Source organism: Peromyscus californicus, unplaced genomic scaffold (genome assembly GCF_007827085.1).
Source record: "Peromyscus californicus insignis strain IS unplaced genomic scaffold, ASM782708v3 Scaffold_3__1_contigs__length_106647218, whole genome shotgun sequence".
NCBI classification, from domain to species: domain Eukaryota; kingdom Metazoa; phylum Chordata; class Mammalia; order Rodentia; family Cricetidae; genus Peromyscus; species Peromyscus californicus.
The window spans coordinates 61229940-61251890 of NW_026294551.1; the positions used below are offsets into that span (position 1 = coordinate 61229940).

Here is a 21951-nt window from a genome sequence, read left to right on the forward strand (position 1 = left end):
AGTTTGAGGTCAACCTGGTCTACAGAGCGAGATCCAGGACAGGCACCAAACAACACAGAGAAACTCTGTCTTGAAAAAACCAAAAAAAAAAAAAAAAAAACCAAAAAGGCATCTCCATGTCATTATTTAGGAGCTGGCTGCCGGGGACAGAAAAAGACTCATTACAGAGATGAGCTCGGTGCTGGACAACTGATTTCTTTTTTTTTTTAATTTATTTATTAGGTATACAGAAGAGGGTGCCAGATCTCATTACAGATGGTTGTGAGCCACCATGTGGGTGCTGGGAATTGAACTCAGGACCTCTGAAAGAACAGTCGGGCTCTTAACCTCTGAGCCATCTCTCCAGCCCCTTGTTTTGTTTTTTAAGACAGGGTTTCTCTGTGTAGCTCTGGCTGTCCTGGAACTCACTATGCAGACCAGGCTGACCTGGAACTCTGAGTTTGGCCCATCTCTGCCTTCCAGTGCCAGGATTGAAGGTGTGTACCACCACACCCAGCTGGCTCCTGATTTTTCGCTTCGGAACTTTCTGCTAGGGAGGCTCTCATTTGGTCAAGGTTATAATACATTTGACCTCAGTTCATTTCTGTTTCTACCCTCATCCATTGGTGGTAAGCTCTCCAGGTCAGTGTCTGCTTTCAGAGAACCGAACCTGTAGGGGTTCAGTGTTGGGGTTCAGCCCTGACCTATTGAAGGGTCCTTTGAAGGGGGGAGTGAAGAATTGAGAAATGCTAGATAGACATATAGATGAAGAAAAAAGATACACAGGATAGCTTCAGGAGGGCCCTGGGTTAATACCCAGCAGCCTCAAGTTTATTTCTAATGGGCTTTTTATACACTAACAAGGGGAGAGGCAGAAGACCTCCCTCTTTCAAGATTAAAGTACAACCCAGTGTAGACCCTTCAAAACACTTGGTAGCCACGCCCCATGGCAAAGCATCTTGTGATTAGACCTTGAAGTATAAGACACCCAGTAACCATGCCTTTGCACCCTATTACGCAGCCTTGGACAGTGATATAAACTCTGACTCTCTGACCTTGAGTCAGACCACAAGTTGGAATCTTTGTGGGCTCCCACATGAACCTTGGATGCTGTTTGATCATTTCAGTAATCTTTGTTTAGAGAAAGCACAAATTTAGATTTTTATGCTAAGGATTGATCCTAGGGTGTTGTGCACGCTAAGCAAGTGCTCCTACACCTGCCCCTCCTTAAGAGTTATCTATCATATGTATCAGTGTTTTCCCTGCCTGTTACTTGCATGTATGCACATGTACTACATGTATGTACAGAGGTTAAAAAAAAAAAAGAAAGAAAGAAAAAGAAAAAGAAAAAAAAAAGGCACCAGATCCACTGGAACTAGAGTTAGAAAAGATTGTGAGCCACCACGTGGGTGCTGGGAACCAAACTCAGTTCCTCTGCAAGAGCAAGAAGTGCTCTTAACCACTGAGCCCCTTTTTATTTTTTTTTTTTTAAGACGAGGTTTCACTCAATCTTTCAGGCTGGTCTTCTGACCTTCCTGGTATCACCAGATTATGCCGCTAGACCTAAACAAAGATTTTACAGATTTGTCTTATTTTTTTAAAGTTCTAACAAATCAATTATGACTAAAAATGCTTTATCCTTTTTAAACTAAATAATAGCACGCTTAATTTTTTTAATTTAAAATGTTTCTATTTTTCTTTCTTTCTCTTTTCTCCCTACAAATAGTATTTATTTTAATGAAACTGGTACAATGTCCCTAAACCAAAATGTACAAATAAAATTAAAAGATAGAGTGTTGTATTATAGACACTTCTGCATGAATAACTTTTTTATTTTTTGAGATAGGGTTTCTCTGTGTAGCCCTGGCTATCCTGGAACTCGATCTGTAGACCGGGTTGGCCTCCAACTCACCTGCCTTTGTCTCCCAGGTGGTGGGATTAAAGGCATGTGCCACCACCAACCGGCTTATAACTTTTTAAACTGATAAAGTTAGAACTTCCCTGGCATCTTCTGGGGTGTGTACATATCTGTGTCTGTGTGTGGGTATGTACATGTGAGAACAGTGCCTCAAAAGTCGAGAAGAGGGTGTCAGATACCCAGGAACTGGAGTTGTAATAAGCTGCCTGATGTAGATGCTTGGTTCCAACCTCAGGTCCTCTGCAAGAGCAGTGTGTGTTCTTAACTGTCAAACCCTTGACAAGACTTAACTTTAAGATGCCTTCTTGCCCTCTGGACCTCCACTTCAGTCCAGGGCACTTCAAAATCCTCATCAGAGAAGCTTGTTTGCAGTAGATGATGAACAGAGAACCCACAACTGGCCTAGATAAAGAGAATAAGAGACTTTGGAATGTTCCACCCAGAATGGAACATATACATCACACCCCACCACCAAAGAATCAGGGATCATTGCGGAAGAGGGCATGAAAAGAGTGTAAGAGCCAGAGAGGGTGGGTGACTATAAGGACACAGTGCCTTCTGACACGGCAGGGCAGCTGCGTGAATGACGTTGTGACAGCATGCACGAGACCTGTGTGTTCCCAAGCAAGACCGAGTCCCAGCGTGGACAGGGGCGTTAGGCACAAAGTCCTGCTTCTAGCGGAGGAAGAATTGGTGACTGATAGCTGCTGGTTGGGTGTGAAGGGAGATGAAGAAGGGTGGATCTGGGAGAGTTGGGGGAGGGAGCGCTAATATGATCAAAACATACTGAACTAAAGTCTCAAAAAGCTAACAATAATATAGAAAACCAAACATTTTCTCTTCAGTGAAGTTACCTTTGGAGTTAGCCATTTGTCTCAGCCACTACTGGCATCATGATGTTAAACTCTTTGGGGTCAGACATTCAGGTTTTAAAAGCAGCTTCAATTTGAGGGAAGTTCATTTTTCCATGGTTTGTTTCTCTGGCATCTCCCACCTCCCACTGAAAATTATAGCCAAGGAGTTCAGCAGTTGTGCTAGAACTCCAGGGCCTAGTAGAAGATCATTGTGAACACACTCCAGAGGATCTTCCTGGTCACCACGAAGCTGGAAACATACAGTCCTGACAAGGCTGCCTCTCTGTGCACACTTGTGACTTTTCAAAGGAGAAGGAAGTATGGAGAAGACTGTGGTCTGACCACCAAACAGCAGCTCAGTGAAAACAGAAGAAAACAAATACTCAGCACTGAAATTCAGATGACCAGTTGTGTAGAGTGCCAGTTTTGAGTTCCATGTTGAATACCACATTACAAATAAACTACTTTTTAAAAGTAAAAACACAATTAAGTGGAAGGGGGAAATTATCTAAACAGTTCGATGACATCCCCCATACACATTAGTTCCTGATAAACTTCAATCATCTCTTTTTCCTCTATCCCCAGTTCATTTAAAGTATCATCAGCAAATCTCTGACCTTCGGAGAAACCCAAGTGAGTGAATTGGAACCCTCTGTCTTTAGCAGGAGGGCTTGGGGTTTCTGGAGGTGTGTGGTCATTTCCTGTCCTGTTCATTCAATGACCTGAATTTCTTTCTCATCTCCATGTCTTTGATGGGAGGGTTTTCCCTGCTAGACAGGCAGTGTTGAAAGGGGCTTCATGTGGGTTTCTGCACAGCAGAGGTCTCAAGCGGGCAATCTCTCACTCTGGGGCTTGCAAATCCATCTCTCGTTTTCTTTTATGTATCATTAAAAATGTTTATTGTTTAGAAAATTTGATATTTCAAATAGTTTCATTGGGAAACATGCTCTTTTAAAGGTATCTCAGTGATTGTTGTTTGCAAATATTCTTTAAACCATTATGAAAACATTGCCTGTCTTGCAAAACAGATACTTTTTTGAGCTAACAAATATGGCAATGGTAAAAATAAGCCATTGTATTGTGAGATGAAATACTCAAATTACTGTTTTATTTGTTTATGTTTTTTTGTTTTTGTTTTTCGAGACAGGGTTTCTCTGTGTAGCTTTGCGCCGTTCCTGGATCTCGCTCTGTAGACCAGGCTGGCCTCAAACTCACAAAGATCCGCCTGCCTCTGCCTCCCGATTGCTAGGATTAAAGGCTTTAAAGGCGTGCGCCACCACCGCCCGGCTTTTTAAGACAAGATCTCATGAAGTATGAAGCTTTGCTTCCACACCCCTTCCCCAGAATGCTCTGCCTCATTAAGAAACAATAGAGCCGGCTGCCTGTGGACTGGAACCTCGAAGTTGGTTGTTGGGTCTTCATCACAGTGATGACTGGCTAACGCCCGGAGTTTGGAGGGTCTTCGCTAGGACTTTTGTGGGTTGTGAATTGTATCCTAAGACAAAAACAGAGACAAAGATGTGTGTACATAATGCATTCGGCCAGTCAGTGTGTCCTCATCTGGACCTGGAGGTGAGCAGCAGGAGGGGCGCCGGGTGCTACTCCTGGAGAGTATGGAGGCCACAGAAAGTGCCTCAGCACACAGCACCGAAGCTGGCTGCTTCCGGGTACAGGGCAGGTTCTCTGTGCCCTGCGATCCTGCTGCCGTCACACACTGTGGGGGCTGCCGCCAGCCCCACTCCAGCTGTGTCGTCTCCGCCCTGTTCTAGTTACTTTTCCTGTGGTAAAAACACCCTGACAGAAGCAATCTGGGATGGTGTTAACTGTCCACTCGGTAGAATCTAGAATCACCTGGGAGATGGGCTGCAGGGCACACCTTTGAGGCACTGATGTGGGAAGACTGAAAAGGGACAGAAGCGTTCCCTGGACTTGGGACCCTGCACTGAAAGCGAGCTGAGCACATGCATTCAGGCTTTCTAATGTGGATGCCATGTGTGACTGAATGGCTCCCTCAGGCTCCCTCTGCGGTGACTTCCCTGTAGCCTGGAACTGGGAGCTATGTAGAGGTTTTCTCATATTGCATCTTCAGTCAGGAAGCAGAGAGTGATGAATAATGCCTGTGCTCAGCTGCCTCCCTCCTGCCCATTTGAGAGTAGGTCTCCCCGCTTCAGTGAACTTAATCACGATATGTTGCAGAATATTATTTTAAGGTGTGTTACTTTTGTTTATGTTGCATTTGTTTAACTCTGTGAAGCTGTGTTACTGTGCCTGTCTAAAACACCTGATGGGCTAATAAAGAGCTGAACGGCCAATAGTGAGGTGGGAGAAAGGATAGGCAGGGCTGGCAGCCAGAGAGAAAAAATAGGAAGAGAAATCTGGGAGGAAGAAGTAGTCGGAGAAGGAGGAGGACTTCAGGGGCCAGCCACCCAACTACACAGCAAGCCACAGAGTAAGGGTAAGAGAACAGGAAAAGCCCAGAGGCAAAAGGTAGATGGGATAAGCTAAGGAAAGCTGGCAAAAGAAATAAGCCAAACTAAGGCCGGGCATTCGTAGTTAAGAATAAGCTTCCATGTGTGATTTATTTGGGAGCTGGGTGGTGGGACCCCAAAAGAGCGAAGAGTAAACCAACAACAACGATACTCCCAGGCCTGCCCAGAGACTGATCTAACCTAAAAGGCATGCCTAGAGGCTTGTCTCCTAAGTGACGTGTCCTGTCAGGTTGACAAGCAACGCTATCACACACACTCCCCACCACCCAATGCTTCCCTGCACTCGGACACCTTCCATTCACTGCTTCTGCAGAGACTGTAGGTAGTGACCTCTCCAGGCATTTGTATTTGTTGGGAAACCGCCCTTGGTGGATCTAGTTACATGAAGCTAAAACATTTGGGGTCAGTTTACTTGAAAACTACCTGAGGAATGGTTGGAAAAGAGGGAAAGTCCCGAAGGCTGTGGTCTGTGTTGAGGGAGTGCCGAATAAAGTTGGCTTTGATACTTTACTTTTAAACAATCTTTAAATAGTAATTTGTATGTACTTGATAATATTCCAAATAGTTTATACTTTGAGTTCATTTCCTAATATGTGTATGTTGTGTCTTGTGTGTGTGTGTGTGTGTGTGTGTGTGTGTGTGTGTGTGTGTCTGTTGGGGGGGACCCTACATTAATCCCTTTTGCTGGCCTTGCCTGTGATGGCCTCTCAGTTCAACTCACTTCCTACCACACTAAAGACCGAGCATCCAGTGCAAGAAACGTTGAGGGACACAAACCATAGCCGTAAATCGTGAACGTTTATTTTGGCTTGTGGTTCTTGTCTTCTCAGTGGAGGGGTTGTATCTGGTGATGGCTTTCTTGCTGGCAGAGTCAGGAAGTGGCACAAGGTATCACAAGGCATCCTAAGATGAGATCCATGGACTACTGAGGGGACCTAGGCAAGCCGAAACTTTTTCTCTGGTTGTTGAGGATCGAACCTACAACCTCACCCACGCTAAGCAAAGTGCTCTGTGGCGAGTTATAACTCCAACACCTAACTACTTAAAAAAAAAATGTATTTATTGTGTGTGCTTTTGCTCACTCATGTGAGGGTCAGAGGGTAACTTGTAGGAGTCAGTTTTCTTCCTCCACCATGTGGGACCTGGAGGTGGAATTCAGGTGTGTGGTGATATACTGTGTATCAAATAAAGCTTGCTTGAGCATCAGAGGACAGAGCCAGCCACTAGATTAAACATAGAGGCCAGGCAGTGTTGGCACAAACCTTTAATCCTAGCACTCAGGAGACAGAGATCGGTCTGGATCTCTGTGAGCTCAAAGCCACCCTGGACTACATGAAATTGATTCATTCTAGGAGAGAAACAGAGCGAGGCAGTGGTGGCACACACCTTTAATCCCAGTACTTGGGAGTCACACGCCTTTGCTACCAGTATTTGGGAAGCACACACACCATTAATCCCAGCACTAGGAAGGAAGTGAAATGGCTGGGTGGAGAAAGGCATAGAAGGCGTGAGGAGACAGGAAGTAGAGCCCTTTTCTGCTCAGGGCTCAGAGGCTTGCAGTCAGAGGGTTCATGGAGATAGGATTTCACCTTCCATTCGGCCTGAGAATTGGGTAGTGGTGAGAAGTTTCTCTAGTGGCTTGTTCCTCTGTCTCTCCGATCTTTCAGCACTTACCCCAATATCTGGCTCCGAGTTTTTAATAAGACTCTTTAGGATTCGTGTAACACAGGTGGGCAGACTTGGTGACGACAAGCACCTTCATCCTGTCAGATGAGCCAACTCCCGGGCCCTCCCTAACTACAGCAGACCCACTCTGAAGGCAACACATATTAGTAATCTCATGAATGAATGTGAGGACAGACCCATGGTCACCCCCTTAAGAGTCCCTGGTGCCACCTCTTCTTAGGGAGATTAAATCTACCATTTCAGAAGGAACAAGCTATACCCAAGCCACGGCACGTTTCTTCCTCATCCTCCCCAAGCATGGGGCTTTGGACTTCTGCTTCCTTGACTGCTCACCTCTATCCTTACTGTAAAACCTGGCCCAGTGGCTGTGTTAAATACGAAGATTAGCCTTCAGAAGCAGAGGCCACATTAAACAACTTACAAATTTGAGTGTATTCCTTACCTGACTGAAAGACTCCCAAGTTTATCTGTAATGTGAGCACTTCATAGGATATAAATTTAATTTGATGACACTCACTAAAGGTAGCTCTTCGGTTTTGAGAGGCTGTGGGACCTTGTACAAGTTCCTCAACTTTCCATCTACAGTGTCCTCATCTATGATTTGGGGACAAGGACAGCCACTATTTCCCAGGGCTGTGTAGAAAATTAAATAATGGGAGCTGGAGAGACCACTCAGCAGGTAAGAGAATGTAAGGCTTTTGCAAGAGGACCCAAGTTCAGTTCCCAGCTCCCACACCAGGTGACTCACAGAAAATCGACCAGAAGAGACATTGCTTTCATTCCTGACCTGTCTCAAAGCAGGAGGGTTTTAGGGTCTTTACCTGGTTGTCATGATGAGTCTCAGGGGGGCTGGAGAGATGGCATAGTAGTTAAGAACACTGGCTACTCTTCCCAGAGGACCTGAGTTTGATTCCCTAGCCCCTGCACAGTGACTCACAACCACCTGTAATTCCAGTCTCGGGATTGATACCCTCATCTGGCCTCTGCAGGCACCAGGTACGCCTTTAGTGCCCAGACATACATGCAGGTAAATATCCACACACATAAAGGTAGAATCTTTTAAAAAGAGAGACGAGTGCCGGGCGGTGGTGGCGCACGCCTTTAATCCCAGCACTCGGGAGGCAGAGCCAGGTGGATCTCTGTGAGTTCGAGGCCCGCCTGGGCTACCAAGCGAGTCCCAGGAAAGGCGCAAAGCTACACAGAGAAACCCTGTCTCGAAAAACGAAAAAAAAAAAAAGAAAAAAAAAAGAGAGAGACGAGTTTCAGGAACAGGCGATGAAACTGAGGTGATGAGATAATTGGACAGCAGCATCCCAACACACTGAACATACGCTTAGGTACAGAGTCACCCGTATTATTTACCATGGTTTTGGAAGATACTTCCTTGAGCAAAAGTTGACAGTCATTTGTCACCTGAACAATCATAAAAGAGGGAGGGGGAAAAAAAAAGCCAGAGGCACACTGGTAGACGGCTCTCTTTAGAAAGGCACACAGTATTGAGTCCAGACGATTTCTCTCAAAGGAGGTTCTGAGCCTTCCACAGAAGTCTAGGGATCCCCCGAAAGGCCTTGGTCCCTGTCAGGCTCCATCCCTTCAGTGGGAAGGGGGGCAGCATGCCCTGGGAGTTTTTGTCTTCACTAGACCCTGGCTGTCTGCAGGGCATCAGCGATTCCCGGAGCCGGGAGTTCAAGATCCGCCCCTTAGAGGGCGGCTTCAGGTCAGGGCGTGGCAGGCTCCAGCCTGCCCCGGCGCCGGCCCGGAGTCCGCAGCCGGTCACAAACCAGCTGTGGCCGCACCCGCTCGCCGGCTCGCTCCGGCGACGGTGGACTCGCCCGGGCGCCTGGCGCCGCGGCCCGGGGCGCGCACTCCTTTTCTCGGCGGAGGGAGCAGGGCTGGGGCGCGTCGTCCTACAAGACGCGCTGACGTCGCCCTGGGCCGGTAGTCGGCGCGGAGCGGCCGGCGCGCGCGCGTGCGTTGGGCGCTCCCGCGAAGCAGGCAGGAGCTGCCACCGCGGCCGTGCGGGTTCCAGGGCGGCGGCCAGCACACAGCAGCGCCGCGGGCGCAAACCGAGCCGAGGCGGTCGCACCTGCGGGGATGGCGCGGCCCCGGCCCTGCACCGCTGCCAGGCGCGCGGGTAGCTCCGGGTACGCCCAGTGACGGCGGCGGTGCCCTCGGCCGGGCAGCGCCCAGGCCGCTTGGCCAGAGCCCCGCGGCCGACGGCGGCCCGGGCCATGAGGAGCGGCCGGGCCCAGGCCTCGCTGACCCCGGCTCCGCGCGGCGGCCTGTCCCGTTTCCGCTCCGGTCTCTCGGCATGAGCGTCCGTCCGGGCCCGGGGCCGTGGTTGCCCCCGTCCCGCCGCCCGTGGGCGCGCTCGGGGCCCTCGGGCCCGCGGTGCTGATCCCGGCTCTCCGCCAAGCTGCCCACCCAAGCGCTCTATGTCCCGGGGGCGCGGCCATGGAGGTGGTGGGCGACTTCGAGTACAGCAAGCGGGACCTCGTGGGACACGGGGCCTTCGCTGTGGTCTTCCGGGGGCGGCACCGCCAGGTGAGCGCCGCTCGCCCGCTGTCTAGGGAAGGCCGGGGAGCCGACGCCCCGGTCGCGGCCGCTGGGCTGGGCGCCCCGAGCCGGCCTGCCTTTGTGCTTGCTGTCACTGTCTCAGGGTTTGTTTGGGAGGCCGGAGCCGCTAGACTGGGCTCCACCTACCGACCGGCGGCGGGCCACTGATGTTCTTCGCTGTCAGTGTGCCGGGTAACCGGAGTGAGTGCGCCCAGGGACTTGCTGCTCCGGGAAGCCAATGGTCCCGAGGCGACTAAGACCCCAGTGCTTGCAGGGTGCAGCGTGCTTGTCCGGGTTCATGTCTGGTGGACCTTTGTCCCCTCTCCCCCGCCCAGGGCTTTCCGGAGCTTGTCACCTTTAAGGTGGATAATTGCACACCCAGCGGAAAACGGGCGAGTTTCCCGTTAGCCCGAGGCTTTCTCGGACCGGGAGGTATCACTTTCCTCTGTGCCTGGGGTGCTCTGTACTGTCTCTCCACTTCTTGAGTTAGGCGAACTCCAAGTGGGAAAGATAGTTTGACCCTAATCAAATAATACAACGTGGATGCAAGTTCAAGCCCCCCCAAAAATTTTTTTTCAAGCCACTGTTTCAAACTAGGGTCACACCGGGTTTTAGAATCTAAAGAATTTGAGAAGGCACATCGGGAGTGGAAATAATTTTTTTAAAAAAAGGCCTTGGTTTTGATTGTTGCCAAAGGGCCTATTAAAAAGAGTACTGTTCTCAGTTTCTCATTCATTATAAAATAACTTAAAATTCAAGAAAAAAAAAGTGTAATCCAGTCATGCTAACTTTTCACTGCACTCTATCACTTTCCAAGTTTATATACACATTTCTCCATAACTCCTATGTAGTTGTAAACCTTTTCCAACTTATGCTGTAGTGTATTTACTACTTCAAGTGCCTGTGTTGTAGGACATTCCCTTGGTATTGTGTCGTTTATCAAATCATATTTTAGTTTTGAGATTTGTGATTTTTATCATGTTTCCCCAGTACTGTATGTACATTGATTTGCTAAAAATATATTTATACTTAACAAGTTTTTGTTGTTTTTGAGTCGTTTCTGTATTATAATTTTCAGGCATAACACTGTTTTTCCTTTTTCAGAAAACTGATTGGGAGGTAGCTATTAAAAGTATTAATAAAAAGAACTTGTCAAAATCACAAATTCTGCTTGGAAAAGAAATAAAAATCTTAAAGGTATGCTATTTTAGAGTACAATTACATATTAGGTTAAAAGTTACCCTGAGTTAAATGAGCATGTGATGACATCCTTTGAAGTTTGATAAAAGTTTGAAAATTTTAGTTGCTCATTTTTGCATGCTCAGTTTTATTTTTGAAATATTGAATACTCTGAAGCTATTTTCGGGGATTTGTTTATCTATTTATTTTAAGGCAGGGTCTTAGCATGTATGTGGCCTTGGCTGACTTGGAACTCACTGGGTTGTTGAGGCTGGCTCCAAACTCACAGAGATAAGCCAGTGTCTGCCTCGAGTTCTAGGAAAGGTTTATTTCTATTTATGTGTGTGGATAGGCGGGAGAGTGCAGTGGCCAGTGGAGGCTTTTGGAATCCCTGGATCTGGATGTGAGTGCTAGGAACGGATCTTGGGTTCTCTGCAAGAGCATCAAGTGCCCTTAGCCATTGAGCCATTTCTGCAGCCCTCTTTGAAGCTATTTTTAAGAATAGATGTTTGTGTCTCTTGGCCAAACAGAGGGATTCTATAAAGAATGATTTTAACTTCTTATGATTTCTTCTAGTTATTGTGTTAATGTTTGGATGCCAGGCAGGTATAATTGGTATATTGTTCTCTTCTGTTGACATTCTTTGTATTTCCCTAAGTGTTTGGGGAGGAACAGGAGAACTTGGTGTCTGTCCCTTTCCCATCCCCCTCACCCCTCCCCCGTTATAGATAGCAGAGAGTTCTTTTTCATAGTCATTATTTCAGGTTTGTTTATTTTATTGCCTTATGTGTAAGTGTTTGACCTGCACTGTGTAAGTGTCTGGTGCCCAAGAAGGCCAGAAGAGGGTGTCGGATCTCCTTGGATTGGAGTTACAGGCAGTTGTGAGCTGCCATGTTGGGTCTGGGAATTGAACCCAAGTCCTCTGTAAGAGAAGCCAGTGCCCTTAAGCACTGAGCCAAATCTCCAGCTCCAGAAGGAGGTTAATTTTTAGATCTGTTCACAGTCTGTAGCATCATCAAAGGTCTTGGTTGAGTTCCTGCTTTCAGGGGAAGGGTAAAAAAGTCCATGGTCAAATAAATTTGGTAAACTTTGTTTACTGAATATTTGTATAGTTACAAACATTTGGCTCACTAAAGAGGAAAATTTTCTACTGGTTTTGGTATACTTAACCCAGTGCTTCCCAGACTGATTTGATCATGGAAACTTCATCCAGCATCTGCTTTCCTCAAAAGTATTCTGTGGCAAACTTTTAGTAAGAATTACAGTTCTTGAGATGGGAGAAATGGCGCAGCAGTTAAGAACACACACACACACACACACACACACACACACACACACACACACACACAAGTTCTCTGAGCGATGATTTATGTTCCAGGCAGATAATGCTTTTTCAGAGCACTTTGGAATTTTATGTCTTTATTACTATTTGAAATGTTGAAGATTAGTAGACAGTCTGCAACCAAACTAATTGTGGCATTTGTTTGGCACACAGCACTCATTAGAAGTACAGTTATGGGCTGGAGAGAGAGAGCTGCTTTTCTAGAGGGTCTTGGTTGAGTTCCTGCCAGCCCCATGGCAGTTCACAGCTAGACATAACTCCAGTTCCAGAAGACACTGATACCTTTGGCCTCTGTACCCATATGGTGCACAGACATACAAGCAGGCAAGAGCACCCCCCCACACACAAGTAAATAGATAAATAAGATAAAACGTTAAAAAAAAAGAACTGGTGGTAAAAAAACATTTAGGCCTCAAGTAAAGTCTGATCAGATACCTTTTTATTGTGTGAAAGGTCAACTTGTTCTAAGCTGTTAATAAAGGTGTCCTGTGCTACAAATAGTATAGGTGTCTATAGAAATGAGTTTTATTTGCATACTAGAAATACATTAAGATTATCAGACTATGTAATAATATTTTAAATTCTTTATTTCCTTACCAGGAACTTCAGCATGAAAATATCGTAGCACTCTATGATGTTCAGGTACTTTATTTTGGATTTTTTTTAACTTGAAATTTAAAAAAGTTTATTGTATGTAAATTTAAATGGATTTTAATGGAAACTTAAAATTTTCTTAATTTATGTTGAAAAGACATACACTTGAGTTGCATTAAAATTTTTAAAACATTTTTAATTTTTAAAATTGGATATACATGGGCTAGAAAGATGACTCAGTGGTTAAGAGCACTGGCTGCTTTCCAGAGTTTGATTACCAGCACTTACATGGAGGCTTATAACTGTCTGTAACTTCAGTCCCAAGGGATCCAAAGCTTTCTTCCAGCCTCCCTGGGTACTAGGCATACAAATGATACACAGACAAAACACCCATACACATAAAAATGAATGTAAATGTAGCAAGCTTTCTTCTTGGACTATCTTTGGACCGACAGCCCACAAATAATGACCTGGAGACTTATTATTAATTAGGAAAGCTTGGCCTTAGCTTAGGCTTGTCTCAACTAGCTCTTATAACGTAAATTAACCCATTTATATTAATCTATGCTCTGCCACGTGGCATTACCTCTCTTTCATCTTGCACCTCCTGTTTCCTCTTCTTGTCTGGCTGGAAACTGCTTTTCTTCTTCCCAGAGTTTTTTCTCTGTCTGGAAGCCCTGCCTCTACCTCCTGTCTTGCTGTTGGCCATTCAGCTTTTTATTACACCAATCACAGCAATACATCTTCACACAGTATACAGATATTCTGCAACATATAAGTTTTTTAAATTGCATTTAATTTATGTGTCTATGTGTGTATTATGTATGTGTGTGGGTGAATGCATGCCATGGTGTACATGTATTTGGTGGTCAGTGCCTTTAGCCTAAGAGCTGTCTCACCAGCTCCAAAGTTTTTTAAAAATAGCATAGAGCCATAGGTTAAAATAAATAATGTGTTGCATGAGTAAATATAAATACACTGTAGGGTGGTATTGCTTTAGAGTAACTTGTGGTTTATGACAAATCTAGCATTTGTTTGTTTGGTTTTACATGACAGGGTTTCTCTGTGTAGCTTTGGCTGTCCTGGAACTCTATTTGTAGACCAAGCTGGCCTTGAACTTGCAGAGATCCACCTGCCTCTGCCTCCCAAGTGCTGGGATGAAAGGCGTGCCATACCACTGCTAGCTCCTAGCATCTCTTTAGTAAATGTAAAGACTGTTGTGGTCTACTTAAAAATTAGGTAAAACCCTTTTTCTTATGAAAGCAGAATTTGTAAATCATAGAAGTAGTAGGAAATAAATAAAAATAAAGACAAGGATGCTGTGCATGTTTACCGTGTGTGTGTGTGTGTGTGTGTGTGTGTGTGTGTGTGTGTGTTTGAATGTGTGTATGTGTGTCATCATGGCATATGCTAGAACTGAATTCTAAGGTCATTTTTTGTTTGTTTTTTTGAAGCAGAGTCTAAAGTCATCTAAGGCAAACTTTGTAGTCAGAATCATTCTTGGAAATCTTTGGAGAAAATTAGTTTTCTGATGAAGTAGTTGGCTTGCATTTAGATGGTATCTGATGCTTTTTTAAGTCATGGTTTACATACTAGAGTCATGTATGGCTAGTGTGTTCAGTGTGAGAGCACAGGGACTTTAGAGGGAGTAGAATAACATGTTCTTAAAATCCTTACTCCAGGGAAGACCAGTGTTTAAAGTTTGCCTTTCTTTTTATTGTTTTGCTTCCTCTGTGACAGTTGAATTCCAGGAAAGTAAGTGGAAGGTTAGATGATTCTGCTTTATTTCTAGTTAAAAACATTTCTCTCTGTTTTTTTTTTTAATTTTTCGGATGCATTTGTTTTGCAAACCTTTTGAGTGGTTGCCATACTCCAGGCATTATTCTGAGTCTAGCAATAAAGTGATAGACAAAGGTCTTGACTTCACTGTGGGATGATACAGAATGGATCATCTTATCTTATCTTACATGCTTATCTAGTCGTATCATATCACAAGATACTTAACTAAACCCATGCTATAAGATGTTTAAGTTTTTTTTTAATACAGAAACAGCAGTAATATATCCCTTCTGAAAGTATCTTTGACTTTGGGATTTGGAATGTCCAGCTCAAATACCATGAACAGTGTTACACATTTTGATTATAGAGTATGATTGCTCTCCAAAAAAATCTGCAATATAAACTCCCGTGCACAGAAAATAGGAGTATCAGCTCGAGTAGATATAATTCACTCCATTTATGAAATTCAAAGTGATATAGAAAGGGCCAAAAAATTCTCAAGTCAAAACTAAATTCATATCACCATCCCTCACTGAAATGTCCATTCTCTTCAGCTGTTTGTGTAGCTTGTGCTCTCTGTGGATAGAGGGCACTGGGTGGTGCAAGTTGGTGCCTAGTACAAAACTTGTTAAATGATATTGACTCCTCGTTTACCATTCTTAGAGGGTCGGAAGACCCTTTCAATAGCAGAGCAGGTTTGCGTTCAGAGTAGTTTTACTTAGATGTCTTTTCTCTTAGTATGAAAAGTATTTTTTAGTATCAGTTTTGATTGTGGAATGAGCTATCATTAGAAATAATGCAAACAAAATCAATCAAAGTTATCTTTGAATTCAAGGTGGCTGAATGAAAATGTTTTATTACCCGTTTTGTACTCCTAGAACTAAGGTATAAAATAAACTTAAGTATAACGTTTGGCTACCAAGTAAACAGGCTTAACCTAATAGTTTAGATTTGCTTCTTTGATTCTGTTTGTTCATAAAGGGGAATAGTTTGCTTAGAAACTAGTATAAGACTTTATATAAACAGGAACATCACTTTTGTTAACCGGTTTTGTAGAGCTGTTTCTGTTTAAAAAGTTTTTTTGTTTTTACATTTTTGTTTATTTGTATGTGGGGGATGAGGTGCTGTGGTGGGGTTTTGGAAGTCAAAGGACAACTTTGAGGAGTTGATTCACTTCTACCATGTGGATCTCAGGTGTTGAACTCAAGTTGTCAGTGCTTGGTGGCAGGCACCTTTACCCACTGAACCATCTCATTGGCCTTTTTTTTTTTTGGTTTTTGGAGATGGTTTCTCTGTGTAGTCTTGGCTGTCCTGAAACTTGCTCTGTAGCCCAGGCTGGCCTTGAACTCACAGAGATCTGCCTGCCTCTGCCTCCCGAGTGCTGGGATAAAAGGCGTGCGCCGCCGCCACCTGGCATGTGTATGCTTTCATAAATTACAGATTTTCCCTTCCTCATTCATCTCCTGTATCCCATCCTTTTCTTATTCCTTGTGCTGCTGTTCAAACACAGTTCATCCTATATGCCGTGTATATGATCTACCCCAGATCCTAAAGTCAGAACCTCTGACGTTGTTGTAGTTTAGATGACACATAAGGAAACACATTTTCCCCCTAATAATGTTAAAACCATCAGACATTGTTAGAATGACAAATTAGAAAAAAATGGCAGTTCTTGGATATAAATATTGTTTGGTATATTTCTTTTAGAATTTTATGGCCTAGCAGTGGTGATGCACACCTTTAATCCCAGCGCTCAAGGAGGCAGGTGGATCTCTGTGTGTTCAAGGCCAGCCTGTTCAACAGAGTGAGTTCTAGGATAGCCAAAGCTACATAGAGAAACCTTGTCTCAAAAAAAAAAAAAAAGATTTTTATAAACAACACATGTTAAACCTTAGTTTGTATACTTTTGTGGTGGTTGTTTTGTTTTGTTTTGTTTTGACAGTACTGGGTTTTATTAGGAATCTTATTAAAGTTAAAACTCTAGGAATGAGGGAGTCCTAGTTAGAGGGCGCAGAAGCCCACAAAGCCTCCTCAGATCTCATAGTGAACTACCGACTCAGGTTCTTTGGTAGGATCACCCTCTTGTTCAAGATACAGATTATTGTAAGGGCATTACTTTGTTCTCACAGGTTGGTAGAAGGGGAAAGTCTCCTCAACCCAGAACATGAAAACCATGAAGGTCACGAAGCTGAAGGAACAGGTGTAGGGGACGTGTCCACGCAATTCCTGATACACATGTCTAGGTCCCAGTGCATCGGTTCATCCCAGTTCAACCTCAGGTCTAGGTGGCCCCATTCGTACTACGGCTTCCTCGCATGCTGTTAGCGGCCAGGGAACTTCAGGTAGTCACCATGCTCCATCCAGAGTCTTCCACACACATGTCATACTTCTTGGCAGCCACAACCTGTTCGCCTGGGGTCCTAGGATAAGGCCCCAGCAGCATACCTTGGTCACGTGGAAGGCTGTGTGGCGCCCCCAGTGGCACCATGCTTCGAGTTGCCTTTTGCAGCCGCCAGACTGCCAGGGCTGCATCCTGGCTGCAGCCATCTTCCCTCAGTTCTTATACTTTTAACTGTGAGAAATGTATTAAGAGTTTTTGTACAGAAATACAATGTGTGTTTGTCAAGTGCTGTTCCCCCTGCCCGCTCCTTTGGAGACAAGGTCTCAGCCCGCTCTCATGAGATAGATGGGCAAGCCTCATTCCCCAGGGAGCAAGTCCTGCCTGGTGTTGCTTTCTCCCTGCACTGGGGTTACACTGTGTGGGTTCTAGGACTTGAATTCAGGTCCTAGTACTTGTAAAGCACTTTACCAACCGAGCCACTCCCTGGCTCACCTTGTTGTTTTTAAGTCTCACTATGTAGCTCTGGTTAGCCTGGAACTCACTGTGTTCACCAGGTTTATCTTGAAGTCACAGAGACCCACCTGCCTCTGCCTCCCTAGTGCTGGGACTAAAGGCGCACGTCTGGTAGGATTCCTGTCTTTCTTGAAGTGGAATTAGTTGTTTAAAAAAATGTATCATGCTGGCTCTGAAAAGGTTATACCAGTTTATTTCAAGCAGTAGGACAGACACACACACACACACACACACACACACACACACACACACACACACACACACACACTTGACAAATATTGTAGGAGAAAAAATCTGAATTTTAAAAAGTTTTTATTTCATAAATCATTAGTAAATGGATCATCTTATTTATTATATTTGCTCTTTGTTCATTTTGTTTGTTTGTTTGTTTGTTTGAGTTTTCAAGACAGTTTCTCTGTGTAAAAGCTCTTAGCTGTCCTGGAACTCCCTTTGTAGACCACATTGGCCTCAAACTCACAAAGATCTGCCTGCCTCCCAAGTGCTGGGATCCAAGCCGTGTGCCACCACCGCCTGGCTGCCCTTTGTTATTTCTTTCCTGACTTTCCCATTGTTGCCTTTGGTGTGTTTGTTGCTAATTTCCTTGTGATTAGTATTTCCTTGAGCCAGTTAAGGAGATGAACAGAGTATAGTGGTGAGCAGAAAAGTGGTTCTTGTTTATGGTTTTGTGTGAAGGTGGCATTAAGCAAATAGTTTCTAATTGTAAGCGTCCCAAAGGCTGTATGTGAGGAACTGTTGCAGAGCTTTGGAGAATGGGGCTAGGGAAGGCTCCCTGAAGAAATGATTTGATTAGCTGGGTGGGAAGGCTAGGCTGGGGTTGGTGGGAGAACAGCAAGGAAGCATCCGAAGGACTTCCCTTGTGAGGACCACAGCAAAGAAGAAGTGTTGCACTATTAAGTTTGCTGATCAAGGAGAAGGCTTTCGTGAGCAGACTGCAGAAATGAGGGTTCATGGTACTGGAGAAGTTAGAAGGAGCCAGGTGGTGTGATCTTTATTCTTTAAAAAATCTGTTTTTGTGACTTTTAAGAAGCAACAGACAAGGCGGTAGAAATGAGGAGTCAGGACAGGACTTGTTGGTGGGAGGAGATGGCAAAAAAATGTCAGGGAGCTTTATGGGAGGGGGATGTTACATGTCTTGATCTGAAGGGCACACATTTGTCATGATTAACTGAACTATTTAATGTTACTGTGCATAAAGTATGTGCCAGTTAAAGGCAAACGAAGGTGATTGGCTTCCCAGTTTGAAGGAATACTTATAACATAAGGTAAATTTCCATTACTAAGCTACCCGGACTATAATTGATTAGTATAGCAGCCAGAAGTGACCAAAGGTGATGAGCCCTGAGTGTAAGGGAACCTAGATTAGAGTGTTGTTTTTACAGCAAACTCATTTAGGATCTTGTCCATACTAGCACCTTTCCCCTTGTCACTATAATGGGCATGCTTGTACCCTCGAGGATACTCTGCGGTGGTCCAGTGCCAGGTAACCACAGGGAAATAGCACTAAGGGTTATAGAAATGACATTGTATCTCTTCTTTCCTGTGAGATAGCCCGGGAAGTTGCCTGAAGACCAGAGAATGAGTTAAGAAATGTACAGAACCAGATGTGGTGGTGCACACCCGTAGTCCCAACACTGGAGGCAGAGCAGGTGGATCTCTGTGAGTTCGAGGCCAGCCTGGTCTACAGAGTGAGTTCCAGGACAGGCTCCAAAACAACATAGAGAAACCCTGTCTTGAAACAAAACAAAACAAAACAAAACAATTAAACTGTCTAACAATACATGAAACAAAAATGAGCTGCTTTGTTCTCGACTTATTTACTTCTAGAAGAAACCTCAGATGTATCATATATATAGCTTTCTCTTTTTAATATTCATTTTACTTTATATGTATATTTGCTGGTATTAACATATATATGCACCACATGTGTGCCTGGTGGTGGTGGTGGCCGTCAGAAGAGGATGTGAACTGGAGTTACAGGTTTTTTAAACCTCTATGTGGGTGCTGGAAACCAAACCCAGGTCTTCTGCAAGAGCAACAAGTGATGTTAATCAGTGAGCTATCTTTTCAGCCCCAGCTTTCTCCTTTTTTAGTACATGTATACTTGCATACATACTCAACATTATTTGAAAATGTTGCATTTTTTTCCCTCAAAGTGCTGGAGATGCAGCCAAGGGGCCTTACATATACTAGGAAGAACTACATCTCTAGGCTAGCTTTCGTCTTCTCCTTCCTCCTTCCTTCCTTTTTTTTTTTTTAAGATTTATTTATTTATTTTGTATACAGTGATCTGCCTGTGTGTCAGATCTCATTACAGATGGTTGTGAGCCACCATGTGGTTGCTGGGAATTGAACTCAGGACCTCTGGAAGAGCAGCTGGTGCTCTTAACCGCTGAGCTATCTCTCCAGCCCTCCTTTTTTCTATTGGCTCTTTTTTATTTGCTTGTTTTTGTTTTTTGTTTTTTTGTTTTGTTTTTTGAGACAGGGTTTCTCCGTGTAGTTTTGGTGCCTGTCCTGGATCTCACTCCATAGACCAGGCTGGCCTTGAACTCACAGAGATCTGCCTGGCTCTGCCTCCCGAGTGCTGGGATTAAAGGCGTGTGCCATCACTGCCTGGCTCTCTTGGCTTTTTATTGAAGCTATCTTTCCAAATCTGGAGTACCTCATTAATTGTATGTTACTTTCACATGCTTTCCACCAAAAACACTTCTTCCTTTCGAGGCTGAAAGAAGTGGAAAAGGCTTCTTGTGGTTTCTCCTTCACATTGAAACAGGTCTTGCCAAGGTGTTCTCTAGAATGTCTGGTAGGTAGGGTAAGTACAGATCATCTAGTAGACACTGCCAGGGAATTGCTTCACACTCCTGCCAACAGCATTTGAAGGTTCCATTTGCTCCTCATTCTTGCTAATATTTGGCAATTTTAGTTATTCTGGTGATTGAATTCAGTTAGGATATTTTTATTTTTTGAGACAGTTGCTTAAATAGTTTGGACTGGCCTCAGACTCACTATGTAGCTCAGGGTGACCTTGAATTTCTGATCTTCTGCCTCTACCTCCCAAGTACTAGGATTACAGGGGGTGTACAACTTTGCCTAACTTCTAATTATGGTTTTAATTAGTATTTTCCTATTGTCTCTCGTTTGAATGTGATTTATATGTTTATTAACCATTTAAATATCTTTTTGGAATTCCCATGGAAGTTTTTTGCTTGTTTATCCACTGGGTTGTCTTTTTGTTGTTTATTAGAAATTTTTAAAAAATTTTATTGGCATGACTTTTGTGTGTGTGTGTATGTGTGTGTGTGTGTGTGTGTGTGTACATGCAGATACCTTAGGAGGCCAGAATAGGTCATATATCCCCTGGAGCTGGAGTCACAGGTGCTTGTGACCTGCCAGGCATGAGTGCTGGAAACCAAACTCATGTCTTCTGAAAGGGAAGAAAGCACTCACCCACCCCATCCCCCACCCCCAGACAGGGTTTCTCTGTGTAACAGTTCTGGTGGTCCTGGAACTCACTCTGTAGACCAGGCTGGCCTGGGATTCTCAGAGATCCACCTGCCTCTGCCTCCCAAGTGCTGGGATGAAAGGTGTGCACCACCACCACCTGGCTTCAATTCTTTTTATCTAGTTCTCTTGAGAAATAAGTGAAGCATATCATTCTAAGTCACTGACTTTCTTGTAAATATAACTTCACATTCAGATCTAGCCTTGCAGTGGGCAGCCCCTTGGTAATGGTAGCAGAATAGCACTGTGGCAGCCCCCTTGTGGAACTCATTGCTGGGGTTAATGGTTGCATCTGGGAAGGGACTACTTGACTTCCTGACCTAAAGCACCAGCTTTTATTTCTGATGTGGGTGAACTGAAACTTAAATGTAGTAACAAATTACTTTATAAAAGGGAATGAAAAGGGGCCTATGAATGGACATCCAAATTGAGGGAAGGGACTTAGTTTATTCTGGTCTGGATCCTGAACATAGGGCTCATGTATGCATACTAGGCAAGTATTTTGTGAGTGATAAATACCTCCAGGTCAAAGTTCATATTCTTAAGTTCAGCAGTCAAAATTATTTTGTAGAATTGCTTTTAAGTTTTTTCAGATTTTTTTTTTAGACAGGGTTTCTCTGTGTAACAGCCCTGGCTGTTCTGGAACTCACTTGTAGACCAGGCAGACCTCAAACTCACAGAGATCTGCTTGCCTCTGCCTACCGGAGTACTAGGATTAAAGGCATGTGCCAACACACCAGCCTTTTCAGATTCATACAGTTAACTTCTCTAATTCTCTGTTGTAGACATAATGTGGACAGTGGAAAGTCATTTTCTAACTAGAATTGGTTACTCCCTTTCTGTAATGCCCTCTTTTGTTTCCCATGGACCACCTTGCCTTTGAATTTGGATTTGTTGAGGTTAATTGCTGCCTGTGAAGTATTGCATTTTGAGTCATTTCAGCACTGGCTTATGTTAAGCTGTACGGCCAGTTCAAAATAATTTAGCATTACAATTTTTTTAAAAAGCAAAAAAAGGCCGGGCGGTGGTGGCGCACGCCTTTAATCCCAGCACTCGGGAGGCAGAGCCAGGTGGATCTCTGTGAGTTCGAGGCCAGCCTGGGCTACCAAGTGAGTCCCAGGAAAGGCGCAAAGCTACACAGAGAAACCCTGTCTCGAAAAACGGGAAAAAAAAAAAAAAAAAAAAAAAAGCAAAAAAAAAAT

The 21951-nt window shown here is 44.3% G+C and overlaps 1 protein-coding gene and 1 pseudogene across 2 annotated transcripts in view; one reads left to right on the forward strand and one right to left on the reverse strand.

The window, feature by feature from the left end:
- The first annotated feature begins 9171 nt into the window (after window positions 1-9171).
- The window catches only part of Ulk2 (unc-51 like autophagy activating kinase 2), a 90086-nt gene continuing 77306 nt past the window's right edge, over window positions 9172-21951 (forward strand). Inside the window, exons 1-3 of one of the 2 annotated variants that reach the window (XM_052757180.1) lie at window positions 9172-9470; window positions 10587-10679; window positions 12604-12645. In XM_052757180.1, coding sequence (XP_052613140.1) covers window positions 9381-9470; window positions 10587-10679; window positions 12604-12645 — 225 coding nt within the window. In that variant the 5' untranslated portion in view covers window positions 9172-9380. The remainder of the gene's footprint in view (window positions 9471-10586; window positions 10680-12603; window positions 12646-21951) is intronic. The other variant, XM_052757179.1, reaches the window with a different exon arrangement.
- LOC128122000 (NADH dehydrogenase [ubiquinone] 1 beta subcomplex subunit 8, mitochondrial-like) lies at window positions 15823-17381 on the reverse strand (annotated as a pseudogene).